Here is a 19,002-nt window from a genome sequence, read left to right as displayed (position 1 = left end):
ATACCTAATTAACATTCAGCACTTCTCCCAACTCCTATTTCTCCAATCTTTTTATCAGCTTTGTAGAACAGGGGCCATCATCCTCTTTTACAGATGAGGACACTTATGCCCAAAGAGGGAAATGACTCAAGAAGGCAGTACTAGCTGGTGCTATAAAAAGCAAAAGTAGGGAAATGCTTACATATGTCACTCATTGTGGGGCAGGCTCTGTTCTAGGTATTTTACATGACTAGATTCTTTTCACTCTCACAGGAGCCCTCTGAAGGAAGCTGTAATTATTATTGTGCCCATTTCACAGATCAGGAATCCAAGGCATGGATGAAAAACCTGGCCCAAGACCCCATTGCTAGTAAGTACTAGAGCTGGGTTCTATCTCCAAGCCACTCTGTCTCCAGGGTCTCTTGGCTTAACCATTTTCCTATACTGATTCATTTAACCAGCTTTCAAATCCTTTGACTCCAACCTGGGGAACTCCCATCTCATGGAAACAATTTTTGTTGGCTTCTCTTTCCAAGAGGGGAGGCCAGATCCACCCTTTGTAGAGCAGACTACATAATTAATGCCTTAAACAATCCCCGAGTTTTAAAATCTCCTCTGTTCTGTTGCTGAGGCCTCTGAGTGATTGCTGAGCTGGCAGCAAGACTCCTGGTGGGGGTCCCAGGGTCTTGAAAGGCCATCAACAAGCTCTGTCATATTGTCAAGTACCTAAAACTATTATCTTTATCTACTTTCTTGCTATCTCACCTGCATACACTGGTGTCATTCAAAAGGATAGGAGACTGACACAGAGGCCTGTTACTTGTACAGTGGGTACATGCTCCAGCTCTGATGATGGTGAGAACCATGGTTTAGAGACCTCTGGCTAAAAGCGGTTGAAGTTACAGTGCCCTTTCCCAGAATGTACCATCAATAGACTTCTCAGACACATGAGTGTGTTCAAGGAAACAGGAGGAAGAGAAGTGCTTCCTGCTGCTTTGGACTCCTAAGACAGGTCAGTGGGCCAAATGAATGAGATGCTGATGGCTAGACCATGGAGTGACAGAATCCAGAGCTAAACCCAGGAATCTGGCTCTCCAGGCTGTGTTCCCCATGTTCACAAGATCTAAAGTGCAACATAATCTCCCTTCTACCATAAAGGGAAACAAGGGGGTAAGTTTTTGGTCGACTGATCTGAGAACAACTTGAAGGCCTACTGTCAAGTCTTTCATTGTTTGTGCTATTTCATAAAAGTTCAGAATGAGGGGCGCTTGGGTGGCTCAGTCGGTTAAGCCTCTGACTTCTGCTCAGGTCGTGATCTAGCTGTTCGTGAGTTCAAGCTCCGCGTCGGGCTCTGTGCTGACAGCTCAGAGCCTGGAGCCTGCTTCCGATTCTGTGTCTCTCTCCCTCTCTCTCTCTGCCCTTTCCCCACTCACACACACACACACACACACACACACACACACACACTCTCTCTCTCAAAAAAATAAACACTAAAAAATTTTTTTAAAATTCAGAATTAAAATTTATAAATTACGGAATACGAGGAAGTCACCTATCTCATCTAATCAAGAGCTCTCTTTGTCACATTCAAGGCAGAAGGCCATCCAGCCCATTCTTAAACCATTGCCCTCACCCACTCTGAGCCTTTGCTCCTCTTACTACCTGGCCCAAGATAGCGTTGAGACGTTCTGATTCACAGTCCACCACCACCAGCCGCTCCTTTTTCTTTTCCAGGTCCTGAAAGAGCATCCGGTATCCCTCCTCTGTGGTTGTCAAAATGTTGACCGCTGTCACCTGCCAGTTCTTCTCAGCAGCTGTGTCCAGTACTTTCTGCAGGACGGACAAACCTGGAAATTGGGTAAGACAAGAGAAGTGGCAATCAGGATACACAGGTACCACCCCGCCTCCACTCAGCACCCACCTCCCTTGTCTCCCCCAACCTGACTCGTCCACCAAACTCAGCTCCAGCTTTCTCTCACTGTGCAAGTCTGAGCTCACTGAAGGCAGGCAGTGGGTCTCTTTTGTGCTTCTGTTTCCAGAACTTAGCAGTCAGTGTGATTAAAATAGAACCCAAGGCTCAAATCCTCATGCTACATACAATATACTGGTTAAACGGCCTCGCACAGACTACCTCGCTTCTTCAAACTTTAGTTTTTTTTTAAGGGCAAAACGGTGATGTTAAAAATTCCTACCTCAGTGTCATCATGAGTGTTAAATGAAAATGTATGATACATGGCAAGGATTTTAGAAATATTAATTATTATTGGGCATTTAGTAGCTGCTTATTAAATGTGCCAACCCAGTATCTAAATAGGCACCTAATAACTGTAAATTCATGAATATTTGATATGTATCAATACCTAATACTTTGCCTTTTACATAGTAGGTATTCAATCAGTGGGTACTGAATTAAATTATTCTCTTCTGATTTATAGTTAAAGGACAGAGGAGCCTGTTACTCAATGCTACTTTGTTTCACCTTTAAGACATAAATGGTGTCTTAGTTTAGTACTGCTGCTGTAACAAATCACCTCAAACTCAGCGGTCTAAAACAACACACATTTATCATCTTATATTGACACAGGTCAGTTTGAAGTGAATCTTCTTGAGCTAAAATCAAGGTGTGGATGGGGCTGCATTTGCGTTCTGGAGGTTCTACGGGAGAACATTTTCTCACCTTTCCAACTTCTAGAGGCTGCTCCCATTCCTTGGTTTATGGCCCCTTCCGACTTCAAAACCAGCGGTGACTGGTCAAGCCTGTCACACATCACCCTCTCACACTGACTTTCCTGCCTCCACCTTCCCCATTTGAGAGCCCCTGTGATTATACTAGGCCCACATGAATAATCCAAGATAATCTCTCTGAGGTCAGTGGATGAACAACATATATCCCATCTGTAACCTTAATCCCTCTTGCCATCTAATAGAACATATTTAAGGTTCCCCAAATTCTCAGAGTATAGGCATCTTTGGAGGGGAAGATGGAAGTCAATTTCTTGCCTACTTTAGATGGTTATTTCACTCTTGCATTACTCCTCAGTCTTTTGTGCGTACATCATTTCTGTCTCCCTGTAACACTGCTAATCCCTCCTGCAGTGACCAATATGGTGCCTGGCCTTAAGAATCATCTACAGATTGATCGGTTTGTTACGCCTTCTTGTCACTGTTTCCTTTTTCAGTACAAGTTGTTTGGTGTGCTTAAGCCTCACATTTACTGAAAACGTACTACGTGTGTGGTGCCATTCTACTAGCTTTCTTGTTTTCAGTTTACTTAATCCTGTGAGATACATATCATTATTATCACCATTGCACCACAGATGTGAAAACCGAGGCTCAGAGAGATTTAGTCATTGGCCCAAGGTCACATAGCTAGCAAATGGCAGAGCTCTGAGCTCAGAGTTCTGAGACAGGCAGAGTCCAGTCACGAGCCTGGGTGCTTCTGCCAACCCAGAGGGGACTCTCTATAATCAAAATTATATTTTTATGGATTTGGGGAAGTAGGTTTGCCCCTTCCAGGCCTCAAGCTTCAGTAGGCTGTGGGCTGTCATGAAATATCCCTTCTGCAGGCAATCCTCCCAATGACTGCTGTTTGAGAAGGGAAATCATCAAAATGAGGAGAATCGAGGGAAAATTGAAGAAAACAGAATGTTTCTGGGTCTCTTCTGCTAGCTCCTCCTCATTGAATAATGTCTGCCTAACACTGCCCAAAACACAGTCTCACAAGCCATTGTTCTACTCAAAAGTCTCGTAAGCCTTCCTACAGGAACCTCTTGCAAAACCTCCCTTTCACTCAGGGCAAAACTACCCTTCCTCAGTTTCCACACCTTGCACAATCCATTTATTTATTTATACCAATAATGACTAGGTTCTGAAGACCGCTTAGTATATAAGGGAAAGGCAGGAGAGTATAATACAACCACCACAGGTATCAGAAAAAAAAGAGAAAGTTCCCATTTAAGGATTAGGGGATAGAGAAGCAGTGTTTGAGCAGCTGCAAAAGAGAGGAAGGATTCGCATATGTAGATCTGGGAAAGGAGGTGCATTCCAGAAAAGAGGAACAGCATGAGGAAAGATGCAGAGAAGAAAAGGGCATAGGAAACATTTGGAAAATGTGACGTAAAATTCAAAATGAAAGTGGGAGCAGAACTAGAAGGGCCTGGAGGGGTGATGGTGATGATGGTGATGATGATGATGGCAGTTAGTAAGTATGGAGGATTCTGAGCACTTGTATCCCAGGCACTGACAGGAACTTTCTAGTCACCCCATGCAATCCTCACAGCAACTTTAGGAGGTAGAGATTAGGTTCATCTTATGATAGAGATGAGGGAATGAAGGCATAGAAAATTTTATCCCCAACTCATTCTGAATTTTAACCCAAACTGAGGCGGAGAGAGCTTGTGCAAAGACAAACAGTGGGAGAGGAGATGACACAGAATTTAGATTCAGGTTTGTCTGACTCTAGAGTCTGTGCTCCTAACACCTACACCATAAGTCATGAGCCATTCAATGGAGGCCCTTGGGCTTTGAGCCTGGACTCAGGAGCCATGGAAGCTTGGCGAGCTGTAGAGTGACATGGTGTGTTAAAAGAATTACTCTCTCAAAGGATGTGTTTCCACACTGTGAGTTGGAAATTAGCCATGAGCAATCAGTCCATAGAAATAAAGAATTTCTGGATCATTCCTCCCTTGCTTTTCAATGAGGCAGGGAGGCATCATTCTCCTTCCTCTGGCAATTTTCTCTCCAATCTCAACAGTCTCCCTCCCCTAACCCTTGGCTTACCCCGGTCAGCATCATAAATGTAGACGAATTTCTGCCACTTGTAATGGTCGATGATGCTGATAAGAGCATCCTGCAGCTCAGGGCGTAGCTGAAGGACAAACTGATTGGAGGTGTCAACGGGGAAGCTCGGTGTGATGAAGCAGACGTGGAGGGCCCCACAGAAGGAGGTCAGCATGTTGACAGTTCTCCGTTCATAAAACCCAAAGATGGCGTAGACTCCTTTAGAGAACTGGGAACAGACTGGAGGAGGAGAAGAGAAGGATTAATAGAAGATGCTGCAAGGAAACTGGCAGATGGTTCACAAACTAATCCATCCACTGGTTCATCCATCCCAACTCATCATCCTTCCATTTATCTATCATCTGGCCATCCACCCATCCAACCAATCTATCCATGCATCCTTCCAACCTACCAGTCTGTCCAACTGCCTTCCCATGTTACATGTCTATGCATCCCACTCACCCAACCATCTGTTTAATCCACATGTATATCAGTCTCATCCAATGTTTAGAAGGTCCCAATTCTATGCCAGACGTTGCCATGCTTATTAATGATAAATATACTAAACCATTTTCATACGTTCTCTCTTATGTTCTCTTCATATGTTCTCATTTTCATATGTCTCTTTATCTCTGCAATGATCTTCTTAATGTAGAAGAGGGATGACTGAATCATTTAAAAAAACTAAGGCTCAGAAAGTTAGCGAACATGTCCAAGATGGCACATCTAGGCCATATCTGAGTTGGGTAGGTATCTTAACCCCCATCCAGTCATCTTTCTATGACACTGCCCACCGTGTTAAGGCAAAGCATTAAAAGTTGCTACAGAATCAAGGAGTTCTGCCAGCTTGCTGCAGATCCATGTTGAAGAAAACAAGTATTGATGTTCTCAGTTTACCCTTAGCTTGCGGTATATATTTCTCTGCCAGTGTTCACTTTGTGTTTGTACATCCTGCTAGTTGACTTTTCAGACCCCCCCAGTGTATCAGACATAGTAACAGCTTAACTGTATGAACACCCCCATGGGAGCCATTTTGCAAGGACCCAGTCCTGGATTATGCTTTATTACACTGCTGGTTAGAAGATAAAGTTTAAAAACTAAAGTCATAGGGCCAAACACCAGGTTGGTTAGCTACTAAACTCATTTTAATATGGGATACAGGATGGTTTCATACTCTTCACCCCAGTTGGGTAGGTGACCAACCCTAAAGCTATCTCCCATGCCTGAAATTACCCTCCAAATATGGATGGTGAGGCAGATGAGTCATCCTCAATCACAGTAGTCGTATTTTAGGGTACCTTGCCGTCCTTTCACATATATTAGTCTATCTAGTTCTCATTATAACCCTGGGACTTTGGCATTATCAGTGCTTTTTTTTTTTTTTTTTTTTTTTTAAGATGAAAAGCTGATGCTCTTAGATCTGTTGTTCTCTTTAACACATCGTCTGCTTCCATGACCCCACAGTACCTTGTATGTGGGGTCTCAAATTATGCTGTATAAGCATCGCCCAAATGTGTTCCATAAAACCTTATTCAACAAAATGCTCCTTAAAAAAGAAAAAGCATCTTTGGTCAAATAAACTTGGGAAATGGTGCTCACCTTGTCCGCATTTTGGAGGTGCGAGTTGAACTCTAGTTACATAAAAGATTGTGAGGGATCCTGTTCAACTTTAACCCAGATCTTGTCAAGTCTGTATGTCCCCAGGATCCTTTGTTGGTGAATACTTTTAACATGTTATTGAAGATCGTCTGGTCTATGCTGCACTAAAGAATGCAACTCACCACCAGTACCCAGTTGCCTATTGTGAGTCTTAGTTCTGATTCAGTCCCTGGAGCTAATGGGCTTGAAAGTTCATCTCTTAAAGATTGCAACTGAACTGTATGAGTCATGTGTCTGATCCCCACTGAAAACCAGAATACTGTCTCCAGGAAACCGGATAGGAACACATTAACATCTGCTTGCAAACCTGCAGTTACTGGGCACTCAGTACCTCTCAAGGTGCCCAGTCCCTGACTGATAACTCTTTGAGACCAGAGGCTCATGGAATATCTTCTCTGAACCCATATTCCATGGCCCTCCCAGTATCTGAAGGGAGTTCTCATGGACTCTAGGCTTATGGCTTCTGGTTTTCAGCAAATCCCTTCGCCCCCGCCGAAGCAAGAGGTATCTTTTTAATTAACTAAACCCAAAACCAAATCAACACAAAACTAACAAAACACAATTTCCCTTCCTTGTGCAAAACCTCTCACGAGTTTTGAGGTTTCCCATTGCACACAAGAAACATCTGACTGTAACTCAGAGCCTGAATAACTGGCCCCTCAGAACCTTCCTGCCTTATACACCTCTCCCTGCTCCCTGCTCTAGCTGCACGGGCCTTGGTTCTATTCCCCGGGGCTCTGAGCTTACTCTGCCCTGGACTCAGCAGCACCTGCTCCCTTCCTCTATCTGCAGGGCTCGGCCCTAACTCTTTGCAAAGATCACTCCTTTTCTGCAGTTGCCTTTCAGGTCAGATCTCACCCCCCAGAATGGGCCTTCCTTCATCATCTCTTCTCAGTAGTGACCCCAGCCTCCCCACACCTGCCTATAAGTCTCTGTCACATCACCCTGCCTTATTTCAGTCTTTCTTATTATTTGAAATCATTGCCTTTTTCTTTGCTTGTTTATAGTTGTGGCTGCTTGGGTCAATGTTAATCCCTGAAAACGGGGGTCTCACTTGTGCCCCAGAGCCAGCAGAGTGCCTGGGACAGGGAAGGGCTTAATAAGTATTTGTTGAATGGAGGAAAGAATGAATGAATGACAGATGCTTGACGAGAGGGTCCACAGGACGGGCTATGAAGGGGAGCTGGGCCCGAACAGAGATGACTGTTGGCTCACTCTGGACCCTCCTGCCCCTGTAAAGTAGTTGTTTATTCTTTCCCACTCATAAGATTTTCTCTTCCACCCTAATGAGGACAATCTATCTGTTCCCAGCAGACAATAGGTACTGTCTTTAAATATCTATTGTAATTGCCAGAATCAAGATTTCCATAAATATGGATTTCCCCACCAGGAAGCGTACATTGTGTATTATTCTCCCTATGTTAAATATAGATTTGTCAAAAAGCACAATCCATCTTACTGAGTGAAATGGATAGAGGGAGCACATAAACCCGTTAGCATATTATAATATGCTCTGTATGGTATTTTTAGGATTTCTTCTCCCCCTGCTGCAATGAAATATTATCTTGTGGGATATAAATCTTATGTTCCAGATCTATTCCCTCGCGTCATCCACTTGGATTCACACCTTTAGTTGGGCCTCTGGGGCCCTCGTGGCTGGTGTTTCTTGCTAGAATTTAGAAGCAAAGGAGGAAATGGAGGTGCAAGAAATAGGAGTAGGAGCACACAATCAGATCCTTAGATACACAAGAGGCTGGGAGTTTTCCCCCTCAAATTAATCTCCCGATTTTCCTTTTTCAAATTTATCTTCTCTTAAACTGAGTGCTTTATCCTCTAAGGCTAAGAGGGTACACTTACCCACTGCTCCCTAAAATAGCTTGGCTTGGAGGTAGCCTGGCCTGGATTTACCTGACTGGACCTGGGCCTCAGAGCTGCTCGGCACCTGAACTTCAAGCTAGCTTATCATCTTAGCCAAGCAGGAACAGCCACACAGAGAGAGAGACAGACAGAGACAGAGACAGAGAGAGAGACAGAGAGAAAGATATAGAGACAGAGACAGAGAGTCAGAGACAGGCAGGGAGATGGAAAGAGAGAGAAAGACAGAGAGAGAGAGAGAGAGAGTGAAAGACAGAGATAGAGAGAGACAGAGAGAGAGACAGAGAGAGATAGAGACAGAGAGACAGATGAAAGAGATAGAGACAGCGAGGCAGAGACAGGCAGGGATATGGAAAGAGAGAGAGACAGAAAGAGAGAGAGAGAGAGACAGAGAGGCACTCTGTAGGCCCAAGGCCTACAACAATGCAGTCAATGGCTAAATATCGTGAAATATAATTGGTAGTTGTAGGGCATTTCTTTGAATCTGTCATAGTAAATACTCAATCAGAAGAGAAAAAGTAGTCTTACAAGAAAAGTAGTAAACTAGATGCCAGAAGACCTGGAGGAGCCTCTTTTTGGTTTTATCATAACACATTACTCTTGTGACCTTGAGTAAATCCCACGTTTTCCCTGGGTTTCAGTTTTCCCATCTGTAAAATGGTGGTTTGAACTCTGTCATATGTAACATCCCTTCAGGCTCCAATATCCTAGATGCTAGTCTAATTCGTTCAAATATGTTTACTGATTGACAAGACTTGAGTTATTTGCTGGCCAAACTTTTAGCAACCTCCAGTGTACTTTTCCAACCCCCAGAAGCAGTTAAAGGCTCTTAGTTCTTGGATTTGATTGCAACAAACCCCCAGCACTAAATCTAGATGCATCCACAGTCTTGAGTTCTATGCAGGATGCAATTTTAACCTGCTGTCTGGGGGATAATCAGAAAGGGGGCTGGAGGTGGAGACGGTAAGTCAGGCACCACAGGCAGGAGGAAGAGATGGTAACATTCTGAAGCGGCATCAGAACTCTGCTGGTGTTGAATCAGAGCAGGCTGGACTCTGTGTGGAACCATCCACTCAAGACAGCAGTGGCGTGTAAAATGCCTGTGGTAGCAGTAATTAGGAGCCGGCACTCGAGCACCTACAAGGACATTCCCTTCCATTGGCTCCCTTCAGCCTATGAGGTAGGTTACAATTAGTAAAGTGAGGTCCAGGACCGGTGTAAGGCACGGCTGTGATCTCAACTCCACCAGTGGGGGCGTAGAGCTTGAGTTCTTTACCTCTGTGATATGCCTCCCTCTGTCCCCAGAAATTTGGGTAAAAAACAGTCTTGGTACCTGAGTCACCTGCAGTGTCTAGAAAATCCTCTCATTTAATGCTGCCTTTCTCTGATACCGCCTAAAGGTGCATTTACTGCATTCAGGTCCATTGATGTTAAAATAACACAAAAAAATAACTGGGGGTGTGTTTCATGGCAAAGCGTATATACACATGTCTGTCCTTCTTCCAGCCTGCCCATCAGTCCATTCGCTTACCCATCTACCCCTGGACATCTAACGCCCACCACTCACTGGGTACTGGAGGTGCAGTGGCACGTGAAGTAAGCCCTGACCTCGAGGACTGTCATCTGGGCAGTGGGACAGCCTGACAGCAAAGTAGGTGGTACGGCTTCAGTATAAGTGCTGTGGCAAGGGTGACTTCGGGGTTCAGGAAGGGACGCCTGACTCCAGCCTTTGGGGACAGCAAAGAAGGCTTCCAGGAGGACGGGAGAGTGTTGACACTGACAGATAAGTGGGAATCAGCCCAGAGAGGGACTAGGGTGCAGCCTTACGCATATGAATTCTATCTGGGGATGAAAGGCGCAGCACCAGGAATATAGTCAATGGTATTGTAGCAGCGTTGGGTGGTGACAGATGGTAGCTGCACTTGCAGTGAGCACAGCATAACGTATAGAGAAGTTGAATCGCTGTGTTGCACACCTAAAAATAATATAACACTGTCACCTTTTTTCAAATTAAGGAAAGAATATATATATTTTAAAAATATTTCAGGTAGAAGAAGCAGCAACAGCAAAGACCCAGCAAAGAAAGAAGACACAGAGCGTTCAGGGAACGCGGCCAGGGTGTCAGGTTCTGCGGTCCCTGCCTCCAAGAGATTCAGCAGCAGAATGTGTGCGACAATCAGAGCGAGTAAAAAACGAGGCCAGGAATTCCCTCCTGGGGAGGTGGGAGGGCAGGACTGGCAAGGGCAGGAAAGCCCACGCACAGCGCAGGCTGTCCAAATCCATCCTTGGTTCACTCAAACCTCTGATCATCATTCCTGGTTAGGGCACCATCCACTTAGTATCAATAAATCCCCCAGCCCTGGGCATTGCCCTGACAGCTCTCTCCCAGGGAGGGAACTCCTGTATCAGCAACTCCTTTTTATTGTCACTTCATTTAAGGCTTCTCACACCGGCATATCTCCTTGGCTCCTGGCTTCAGTCCCTGGAAATGTGGCAGCCTCATTGTAAATAGTGGATAATGAGGTGACAGGACAATTTCATTTTGGGGGAGGGAGACAGAAAGTAGATGCAGGGGTAGGGTGGGGGACCTTTAGATATTCATCCTCCTCCTTGAATATTTCTATCCTCATTGGTAGGAATGGCATTCCTGATCTGACTCTAACCTTGTGATGTCAAAAGTGTTGTATTTCCGTCACTCAGAGGGCACTAAGAATGCACTCCATCCCCTTATACTGTCTTGCATCCAAGATCTAATACTGACAGGCAACAAATTACCATAATTGATATAAATTGTCCCCATCCCTCTATACAACATCACAGTTATTAAGGATTCTGAGACATGTCCAGGGCTTCCCTCTTACTTACTAGATAAAACCTTATCATCTACTTGCTAAATTCAACAAATATTTATTGAGCACCAGAAACTAATATTCCCAGAAAATTGGGATACCATGTTGATACAAGACAGACATATTTTCTGCTTTCATAGAGCTTACAGAGGGGTTAGCAAAGTTTTTACATTAAGGGAAAGAAAGGATATTTTCAAAGAGTAAAAAGGGGCTCAAGCATAGAATAAAGGTTCATAACTGCTATTACGGCCAGTGTTTACTGAGCATTTACTACTGGCCAGGCATTGTACTAAGCACTTTGTGTAGATATCCAGGTAGAGGCACCAGTTTATCCAAGGGCAATAAGGTGAAAGAGAGGAGGAGACCTGAGAGAAACCCCAGGAAATCCAGTATGACTCGGGTAGGGATGTGGTACAGAGGCAGAGGAGGGTAGGGACCACATTGCCAAGGGCCTTTCCAGGACTGGAGAAGTTAAGTCTCTGTGTCACGTGTCAATGTTGCATTTTACTTTGGCTTTGGATTCATCTCAGATTCACAGGGACCTCTCTTCGTGCTGGCCCTAGAGCCCAGTTGGGACATGGCAACAAAAGGAGATGCAGAAGAGGGTCATCCTCCCCTGCTCAGATTTGTATATTTATTAGGAAACCTGAGTATTAATTACCAGGCACTGAAAGCCAATGATGTGTCATTGTATATGAGGGTGAGAATTAGGTAAAGACTGGGCCCCCTGGTTCTGGAATTAGACCCATTTTGTGGCTGACACATGAAACCAGGAGCAGGGGACAGGACAAACAGACTGACTCTTCAGGTGTCTAATATGGTTGTGGAAAAGTAAATGCAAAGAAGCAAATCTGGGACCATGAACAGGCCCCTTCCCCAAACAGTGGAGTTCACACTAAATTGGCATTTCTCAAATTTTTTTGATTTAATTTTGGTAGAAGGCCTCTAATAAAACTTTAATACTCATTGGAGGTGTGTACTTCTACAGATGTGACTATTCTCTTCTTTCTCTCCATCTTTCTTCTATCTCTCTACCATCCACCCATCCAGTAAATGTTTATTGAACATGTAGTAGATGTTAGGTAGCAAGATGGGGCCAAGGATACAACACTGGATAAGAAGATAATACCCAGCTATCATGAAGCTTAGGTTCTAGAGAGCGGGGAGAAATGATATACAGTCAACAAGATTACTTTGGATACAATAAGTGTTATGAAGAAAATGAAATGGGATGTGAGAGCCTCTGGCAGGGCAACTTTAGAGAAGATGGTCAAGGAGACCCTCTCTGTGGCACACACACTAGAGCTGAGGGATGAACCATAAGAAGGAGACTGCCAGGCAAAGGGCCAGGGAAATGGTTTCGGGCAGAAGGAACAGAAAGTACAAAGGCTCTTAAAAGGCTCAGGAAAAGATGGGTGAGCTTGTGAAACAGAAAGGTGGCCAGTGTGGATGCAGTGTGGGAGAAAGGAGGGAAGCAGTAGAGATGAGCATAGAGGAAAACATCCTACAGCTCTGAGTAAACTTGACACTTCCCTAACGATTATGGTACCTCATGTGTGATCTGGGTGCCTCTGGAGCTCCAGAACATCACCTTGGTCTGAGAAGTCAGTTCTAGCTTATCTTACCAGACATTTCAGTTCTAGCATCTCAAAGCTCAGGTCAGTGAAGGAAAGACACTGTGGAGGGTAAGGTGGTTCTGACTCTGTGGAACATGGGAAGGGCAACATCTTCTGACTTCGGTGTGATGGGACCCCAAACATGGACAATCAGTGAGTTCACTGGGCTCTAGTTGTAGATGCTGATGTTCCTCAGATGTTTCTAGGCTTGCTGTAGGTTCTGGGACATTTGTTCATGTTCTTGCTCCAGCCTGAAAAGCCCTCCTGCCTCCTGCCTTTTTCCTCTCCAAATATTTTCCCTTCTTTAAAGTTTTAGCTCAAATGCCACCTCCTCCATGAAGTTCCTATGCCTCCCCATTCCTAACTATAATCTAAAAGTCTCATTCTTTTAAATGTCCATAGAAAAATTTGTGTCTCTTATCATTTTTTATCTATCACCCATGCTTCATTAGTTTAAGTTCTTTGATTCTAAGAGAAAAAAATCAAGACAGACTAATGTAATACAAAAAGAAGTTTACTGTAAGGATATGATGGGCCCACAGCTAAGAAAAAATACAAACCTGGGCATTAGAGAAGTTAGACACTATAGAAGTTTGGGAATTTGGGTTCTCATGGACAGTCTCTTCAGTTTTCACTACTGCTCTAGCCACTTGTGATAACTGATCCATTCAGTTCAAGCCTGGTCTTGCTCAGGGCCTGGATTATACCTTGGTCAAGGGAAGGCAGAACAACTAACTATCTTACTAATATGGCAGCCAAAAGGAAATGAAGGTGTTGTGAACAGAGAAGAAGCGGATGGTGGGCACATCAAACCAACAGATGTCTATTAACTTTCTCTTTGCCAGTATTTTATAAGTCAAAGTCCACGACCACATTAAGAGCTCCATAAATGTCACACACATCTAAATACCAAGGTTAAGTAAGGAGCTGAATGAAATTTAGTCATTGTTACCTGTCTCCTCTGGGTTAGATACTGTGGAATAGAGTGGCAAATAAGACAGATGATATCTCTGCCCTCACAAAGCTTATATTATTCTTTATAATCCCAAGACAGTATCACACAATGACTACACAATATTTTTGCTGTATAAGTAAATGAAAGAATGAGTCAATGTAAATCATTTACCTATATTAATCAATTGATACTATTCTTTTTTTTTTTTTAAACATTTATTTATTTTTGAGACAGAGCATGAACGGGGGAGGGTCAGAGAGAGGGAGACACAGAATCTGAAATGGGCTCCAGGCTCTGAGCCATCAGCCCAGAGCCCGATGCGGGGCTCGAACCCACAGACAGTGAGATCGTGACCTGAGCCAAAGTCAGACGCTTAGCCAACTGAGCCACCCAGGTGCCCCTCAATTGATACTGTTCTTGACAGCTGGTGTCATCTTGCATCCAAGTCTTTACTTGCATTGGTTTGCACTCATTATTTTTCTTTTATATTACCAACTGACTTTGTATCTTTTCACTCACAATGGAGGTGTAAGTCCTCTTGAAGCCGGAGGCCCTCCAGCTTCAGCATTTTGATTGATATATACAATAAGCAATGACCTCCACAGAGTTGAGTAGGGAATAAACATAAATGCTTGGTGATGTGACTTGTCTCACAGTCCTCTAAATTAGGTTGACCATCTAGCAACCATGAGCTTGTAGGATACACAACACCCCGCTCCGCTGCCATGCTTCAGCCCACTGAACTCCATCACTCCCTGTTACCTTAAGCCAAAAGAGAATGGGAGCTGTACTCTTAGGCTGGCATCCAGAACCAAGCTTACCTTAATGCATTCCACCCACAACATGCGGTCTCCTTAGCCAGTGCTCCCTAGACAAGAAGGTTTACATCCCGTTACATAACTCAACACTTAGGACATCAAACTGATTAAAAATAAGGGCAATTTCATCCTGCAAAGCAAACTACTTAGCATTACTATGTACCCAGGTAGTATTATGGGAAAAGGATCTTTCAGAGTATTTCCTATAATGGCATATGTGTTTGTGTGTGTGCGTGTGCGCACGTGTTTATGTGTGTGTGTATGTGTGTGTGTTCTCTTCCCTGACCCATCACTTGGTCCAAGAACAATCACAGGATCATAGATTATTAGTGCTAAAAAGGAAACTGGTCCTGAGAACATTTTGGCCTTAGAGAAAAGCCTCCCAATAGATAGCTCTGTGACGAACTCCAGTTTAGAGTCTTTTTAATTTGCATGTGCTTAGACTATGCAAAACCTGGTATCAAGGGCACCACTACTCACAAGGTAGACCCTCTAACCTCACATAATGTCAGCATACCGGAAATTCCCACTACCTGTTTATCCTGGATGGCTGGCACTACTTGGGAAAACGCTGTTCTTCTTCTGATTATTAGAGTTGAGTATTGGCTATCTCTACTGAATGTTTAGTTTGTGCCCAATTCTGTTCTAAGCACTTCACCTGCATTTTATCATTCGCTCCTCACAGTAATTTTTTTTTCTTATTTCATGCATGAGGAGGTTGAAGTTCAGGAGATTAATTAATCTTCCACACATCATGCATGTGGTGACAGAGCTGGGATATGAATCCAGGTCTGTTCCACTCCATGGCCTGTGCCTTGAGCTGTGTTATTCTGTCCCTTGAAAGTCTGGTACCACAAACCAGAGCTTCCATTCCCTGGGTAATACTACCAGCCAATACCGAGCACTTGCTGTATATGCCAGGTCTCATGCTAAGTGCTTTATATGAATTACTCATTTACTACTAATCTGGTAGTATGGAGTCGGGATATGGTTATCCTCCCATTTTATGGAGAGGAGAATGAGGCTAAGCAACTTGTCCAAGGTCAAAGTAAGTAGAAGATTCAGAATCCAAACACGGGTATTCCAATTTCAGGGCCATTGCTCTGGCCCTCTCTGCCAGGTATCAGCAAACTTTTTCTGCAAAGGGCCAAAGAGTAGATATCTCAGGCTTTGTGGGCTATGTGGTCTCTGCTGCAACTAGTCCATGCTAGAAGCAGCCAAAGACAAAAGGTAAATCGGTGAGTGTGGAATTTTATTACACTATGAAACCTTATTTCTAAATACAGACAATGGGCTAGATTGGGCCTGTGGGTTGTAGTCCTACTCTATGTAGGAGTGCCAGCTCCTACTCTGCTGTTCTGCTACTGGATAGCACGTAGGACGGGACGCTGGCAAAATCTGGGGAGAGATCATAATAACTCACAGCGTATTGTATGACTCTTAAATCTCTCATATCCATTTTCTCTTGTGAATACCCAGTAAGGTAAGGAGGGCAGGAATGATGACCCTTGAGCCCATGTATGAACAAGGAGCCAAGGATCATGCAGCTGAGGAATGACAGAAACAGGTGACGGCCCACCTTTCTTTTTCACATCTTGTGGCTCTTCTGTGGTGACTGTGGTTAGTCACACTGTCGGGAGGGCAGGCAAAAGGAACCCTGAGAGGGTCGAAGTCAACTGATGATGTCCCCATTTGACCGAAAGCCAATGTTTGCTGACTTCCGTGCAAGAGCCAATGGGGCCTCCCAGCACACAGACAGGCTCCAACTGAAGTGTCAACACACAGACAGCAATATGGCAAGTAGATCTCTAGGCTTCCTCTCCTGTGCACTGGCCAGCTTTGGGCTAGAGAAGGCTGAAACGCTGCCTTACAGCCACAGACTACACTGAGGTGGGGGAGACCCCAACCCTGAGAGGGCAGGCACTTTGAGAGGTTTATTTTCAAAACTGGGTGTGTACCAGAGGGCTCACGACATTGTGTCTGGACCCTGCAAGGCCAAGGCTCGGCTGCATGTGGGAGCTGAGTCAGGATTGCTGGGTGAGGGGCTGCGGTGAGGGCTCTGTTTGGACAAGGTTAGGATTGCATTCGAAGATAAGGTCAAGCCGGGCCTATTCTTGGGTTGGGTTCCAGGGCTAAGGAGAAGTTTGCAGTCCAGGGCTGGGGAGAGAGTGCCTCATCTGTGGCTAGGAGGTGGGGTTCACTGAAGAGTCCAGGTAGGAACTATATGCGCTTAGCTCTGCCTCTGGGCAGCCTCTGGGAACTAGCACGCTAAACAGCCAGAGCAGATTGAATAAAAGCAAGGATCCTGACAAAAGGGAAGGGGTTGTGGGAGAGATTAACATCATAGCTTCCTCTGCCTTTGGCCCACTCATCACTCCATACCTCCTCTCCCCCCATCATAAAGCAACTTCTGCTGGTTTATGAATGAACCATGACTGCAAGGCAGACCAGATAAATCATTTATGAGGTGAAGCCAGACTCTCCCTTTGGCTATCTTGATTCTGTGTCCTAGGTGAGGGGGAGAAAAAAAGTATTTTGCTTCTTATTTGCTATTCTTTTCCTTTGAAAATCATGCATATAAATGGGTTTATTTAAGCCAAGCAGCAAGCCTACAGTGCAGCACACACCCGTGAACCTGACTGGCACCCATCAATCAAGGCAAGGTATCACCAGAATCTGCAGATGACAGCCCAAGGGTGCCCTAAAATCAGTGAAATTCATTTTCCAGCAAGGGTGTATCCACTGAGAAGGCAAATGGACAAGAATGAAGGATACAATGAGGCTACAGAAGACAAGCAGTTCCAGATCTCAAAATGATATGACAGCACCAGAAACCAACTTCCACCTTCTCTGATGTCTGACTTTACTCCTGACATCTGCCCTTGGCTGGTTTCTTGAGCTGAACACTAAGCAAGTGGAGAGTTGGACAGAGAAAAGCTAAATCTTTCTTCCTTTTCTTCTGTTCTTCTAATGCATGGTCTCAACAAAGCGTACTGAGACCTCATTTAAAACAAATGCTCAACCAATAATAGAATGTTGCTATGAACATGAACTTGCCTTTCCTTTCCAACAGGGATGTGAAAAACCATCAAGAGTCTACCCAAGAGGGCACTTGAAATTTCAGGCTGCAAGCTCGGCCCCCTGTTATCTATCCTGCCTCTGCTCCCAGGCCGTGCTCCTCCTGCCTCAGTTTCACACTGGTCTTTCTGTTACTTTTCAAGACAGTCCAAACTTTCCTGCCTTGGGGCTTTTGAACATGCTGTTCTCCTGTGGGAAGCTCTTCCACCCTCTTTAAATGCCTGGCTCCTCACTCCTCAGGCCTCTGCTTTCGTGTTCTCTCTTCAGAGAGTCCTTCTCCAAAGGATACAGCCTGCTTTTTTGTTCTCTACAGCAGTGCCTTATTTCCATCACAGCTTATCTCTGTCTTTAATTATCCTCTTAAAGTTTTTATTTGTGTCATTTCATTTCCCCCAATAGGGCAGAGATTATGACTATTTTATCTACCACTACAGTCCTAGCATCTACACAGTGCCTTGCACATGGAAGACATGGAAACATGTTTGCTGAATGGAATGAATGAATGAATGAATGAATGATTGGTTGAACAAGCTGCTGGTTATCTATATGACCTTAGGCAAATTATTTCCCCTCTTTGGAGTTCATTTCCTCATTTGTAAGAGAAGTGAGATTCAATTAGCTCTAACAATCTTCCACCTCTGCAAGTACAAAGTTTCTTACTTATTTTCCAGGTGGGAGAGGTGGGGCACGAAAGCATGCTGTCCAGCCTAGGGACTGGAACTCAGGTCTCCTAGACAATTTCCACCAACTGAGACTCTTTAACAAAAGCCCAGCTGCTTCTCTGCAGAGACACTCACCCCCCACTCCAGATATTTAGTTCCTTTTGTACCAAAATTTGAATCACTTTGTAAGGTTTCTCAAAACACAGGATGAAACAGCTGCTGCCAAAAAACAGTACAGGCTGCTTGAATTCTGGAAGAAATGCTGAGAATAAAAGCATTTCTGTTTCTCACTATCCTGCGGTGTTCTCTTTGTCTGTCCCCACTAAAATGAAGAGCTCTAGGAGGTGGTGTGGGGGGGAAAGGCTGAGATTCAAGCTAATCCTTGGGAAAACAGTAAGCGAGGAAGGAAAGAGGAGAAGGCATGGGTACACATATGTAGAACCAGTGTGAGCAGCTGAGGAAAGCATGACTATGAAGCTAACAGACTAGCTTTCCTGCTTTGGCCTTACGCACCCACACAACTCCATGGGGGAGAGCCTCATTGGCCCTGATTCAGTCCCCTGCCTCATTTCCTAATAGTCCACTGAACATTGGAGACCCAAACACACTGTGGAACGCAGCAAACCATTTCTTTCCAGGTCTCTTCCTCCCACATTCCTCAGACATGCCCCTCCACACCTGGAAAACTTGTATACATCCTTCAAGACCCCACTGAGATGTTGACTCCAGTGG

The 19,002-nt window shown here is 44.5% G+C and overlaps 1 protein-coding gene across 3 annotated transcripts in view; it reads right to left on the bottom strand.

The window, feature by feature from the left end:
- Window positions 1-19,002, bottom strand: part of GRIA1 (glutamate ionotropic receptor AMPA type subunit 1) — a 305,276-nt gene that overhangs the window by 141,064 nt on the left and 145,210 nt on the right. For all 3 annotated transcript variants that reach the window (XM_053907050.1, XM_019464484.2, XM_053907051.1), the window contains 2 exons: window positions 4,759-4,998; window positions 1,642-1,826 (listed from right to left, as the gene is read on the bottom strand). In XM_053907050.1, coding sequence (XP_053763025.1) covers window positions 1,642-1,826; window positions 4,759-4,998 — 425 coding nt within the window. The remainder of the gene's footprint in view (window positions 1-1,641; window positions 1,827-4,758; window positions 4,999-19,002) is intronic.

The sequence above is a fragment of the Panthera pardus genome, unplaced genomic scaffold, assembly GCF_024362965.1.
Source record: "Panthera pardus isolate Hobbes unplaced genomic scaffold, ASM2436296v1 HiC_scaffold_2, whole genome shotgun sequence".
NCBI lineage: Eukaryota > Metazoa > Chordata > Mammalia > Carnivora > Felidae > Panthera > Panthera pardus.
The sequence above is the reverse complement of the archived record's forward strand: the minus strand, read 5'-3'. Positions and strand labels throughout refer to the sequence as shown.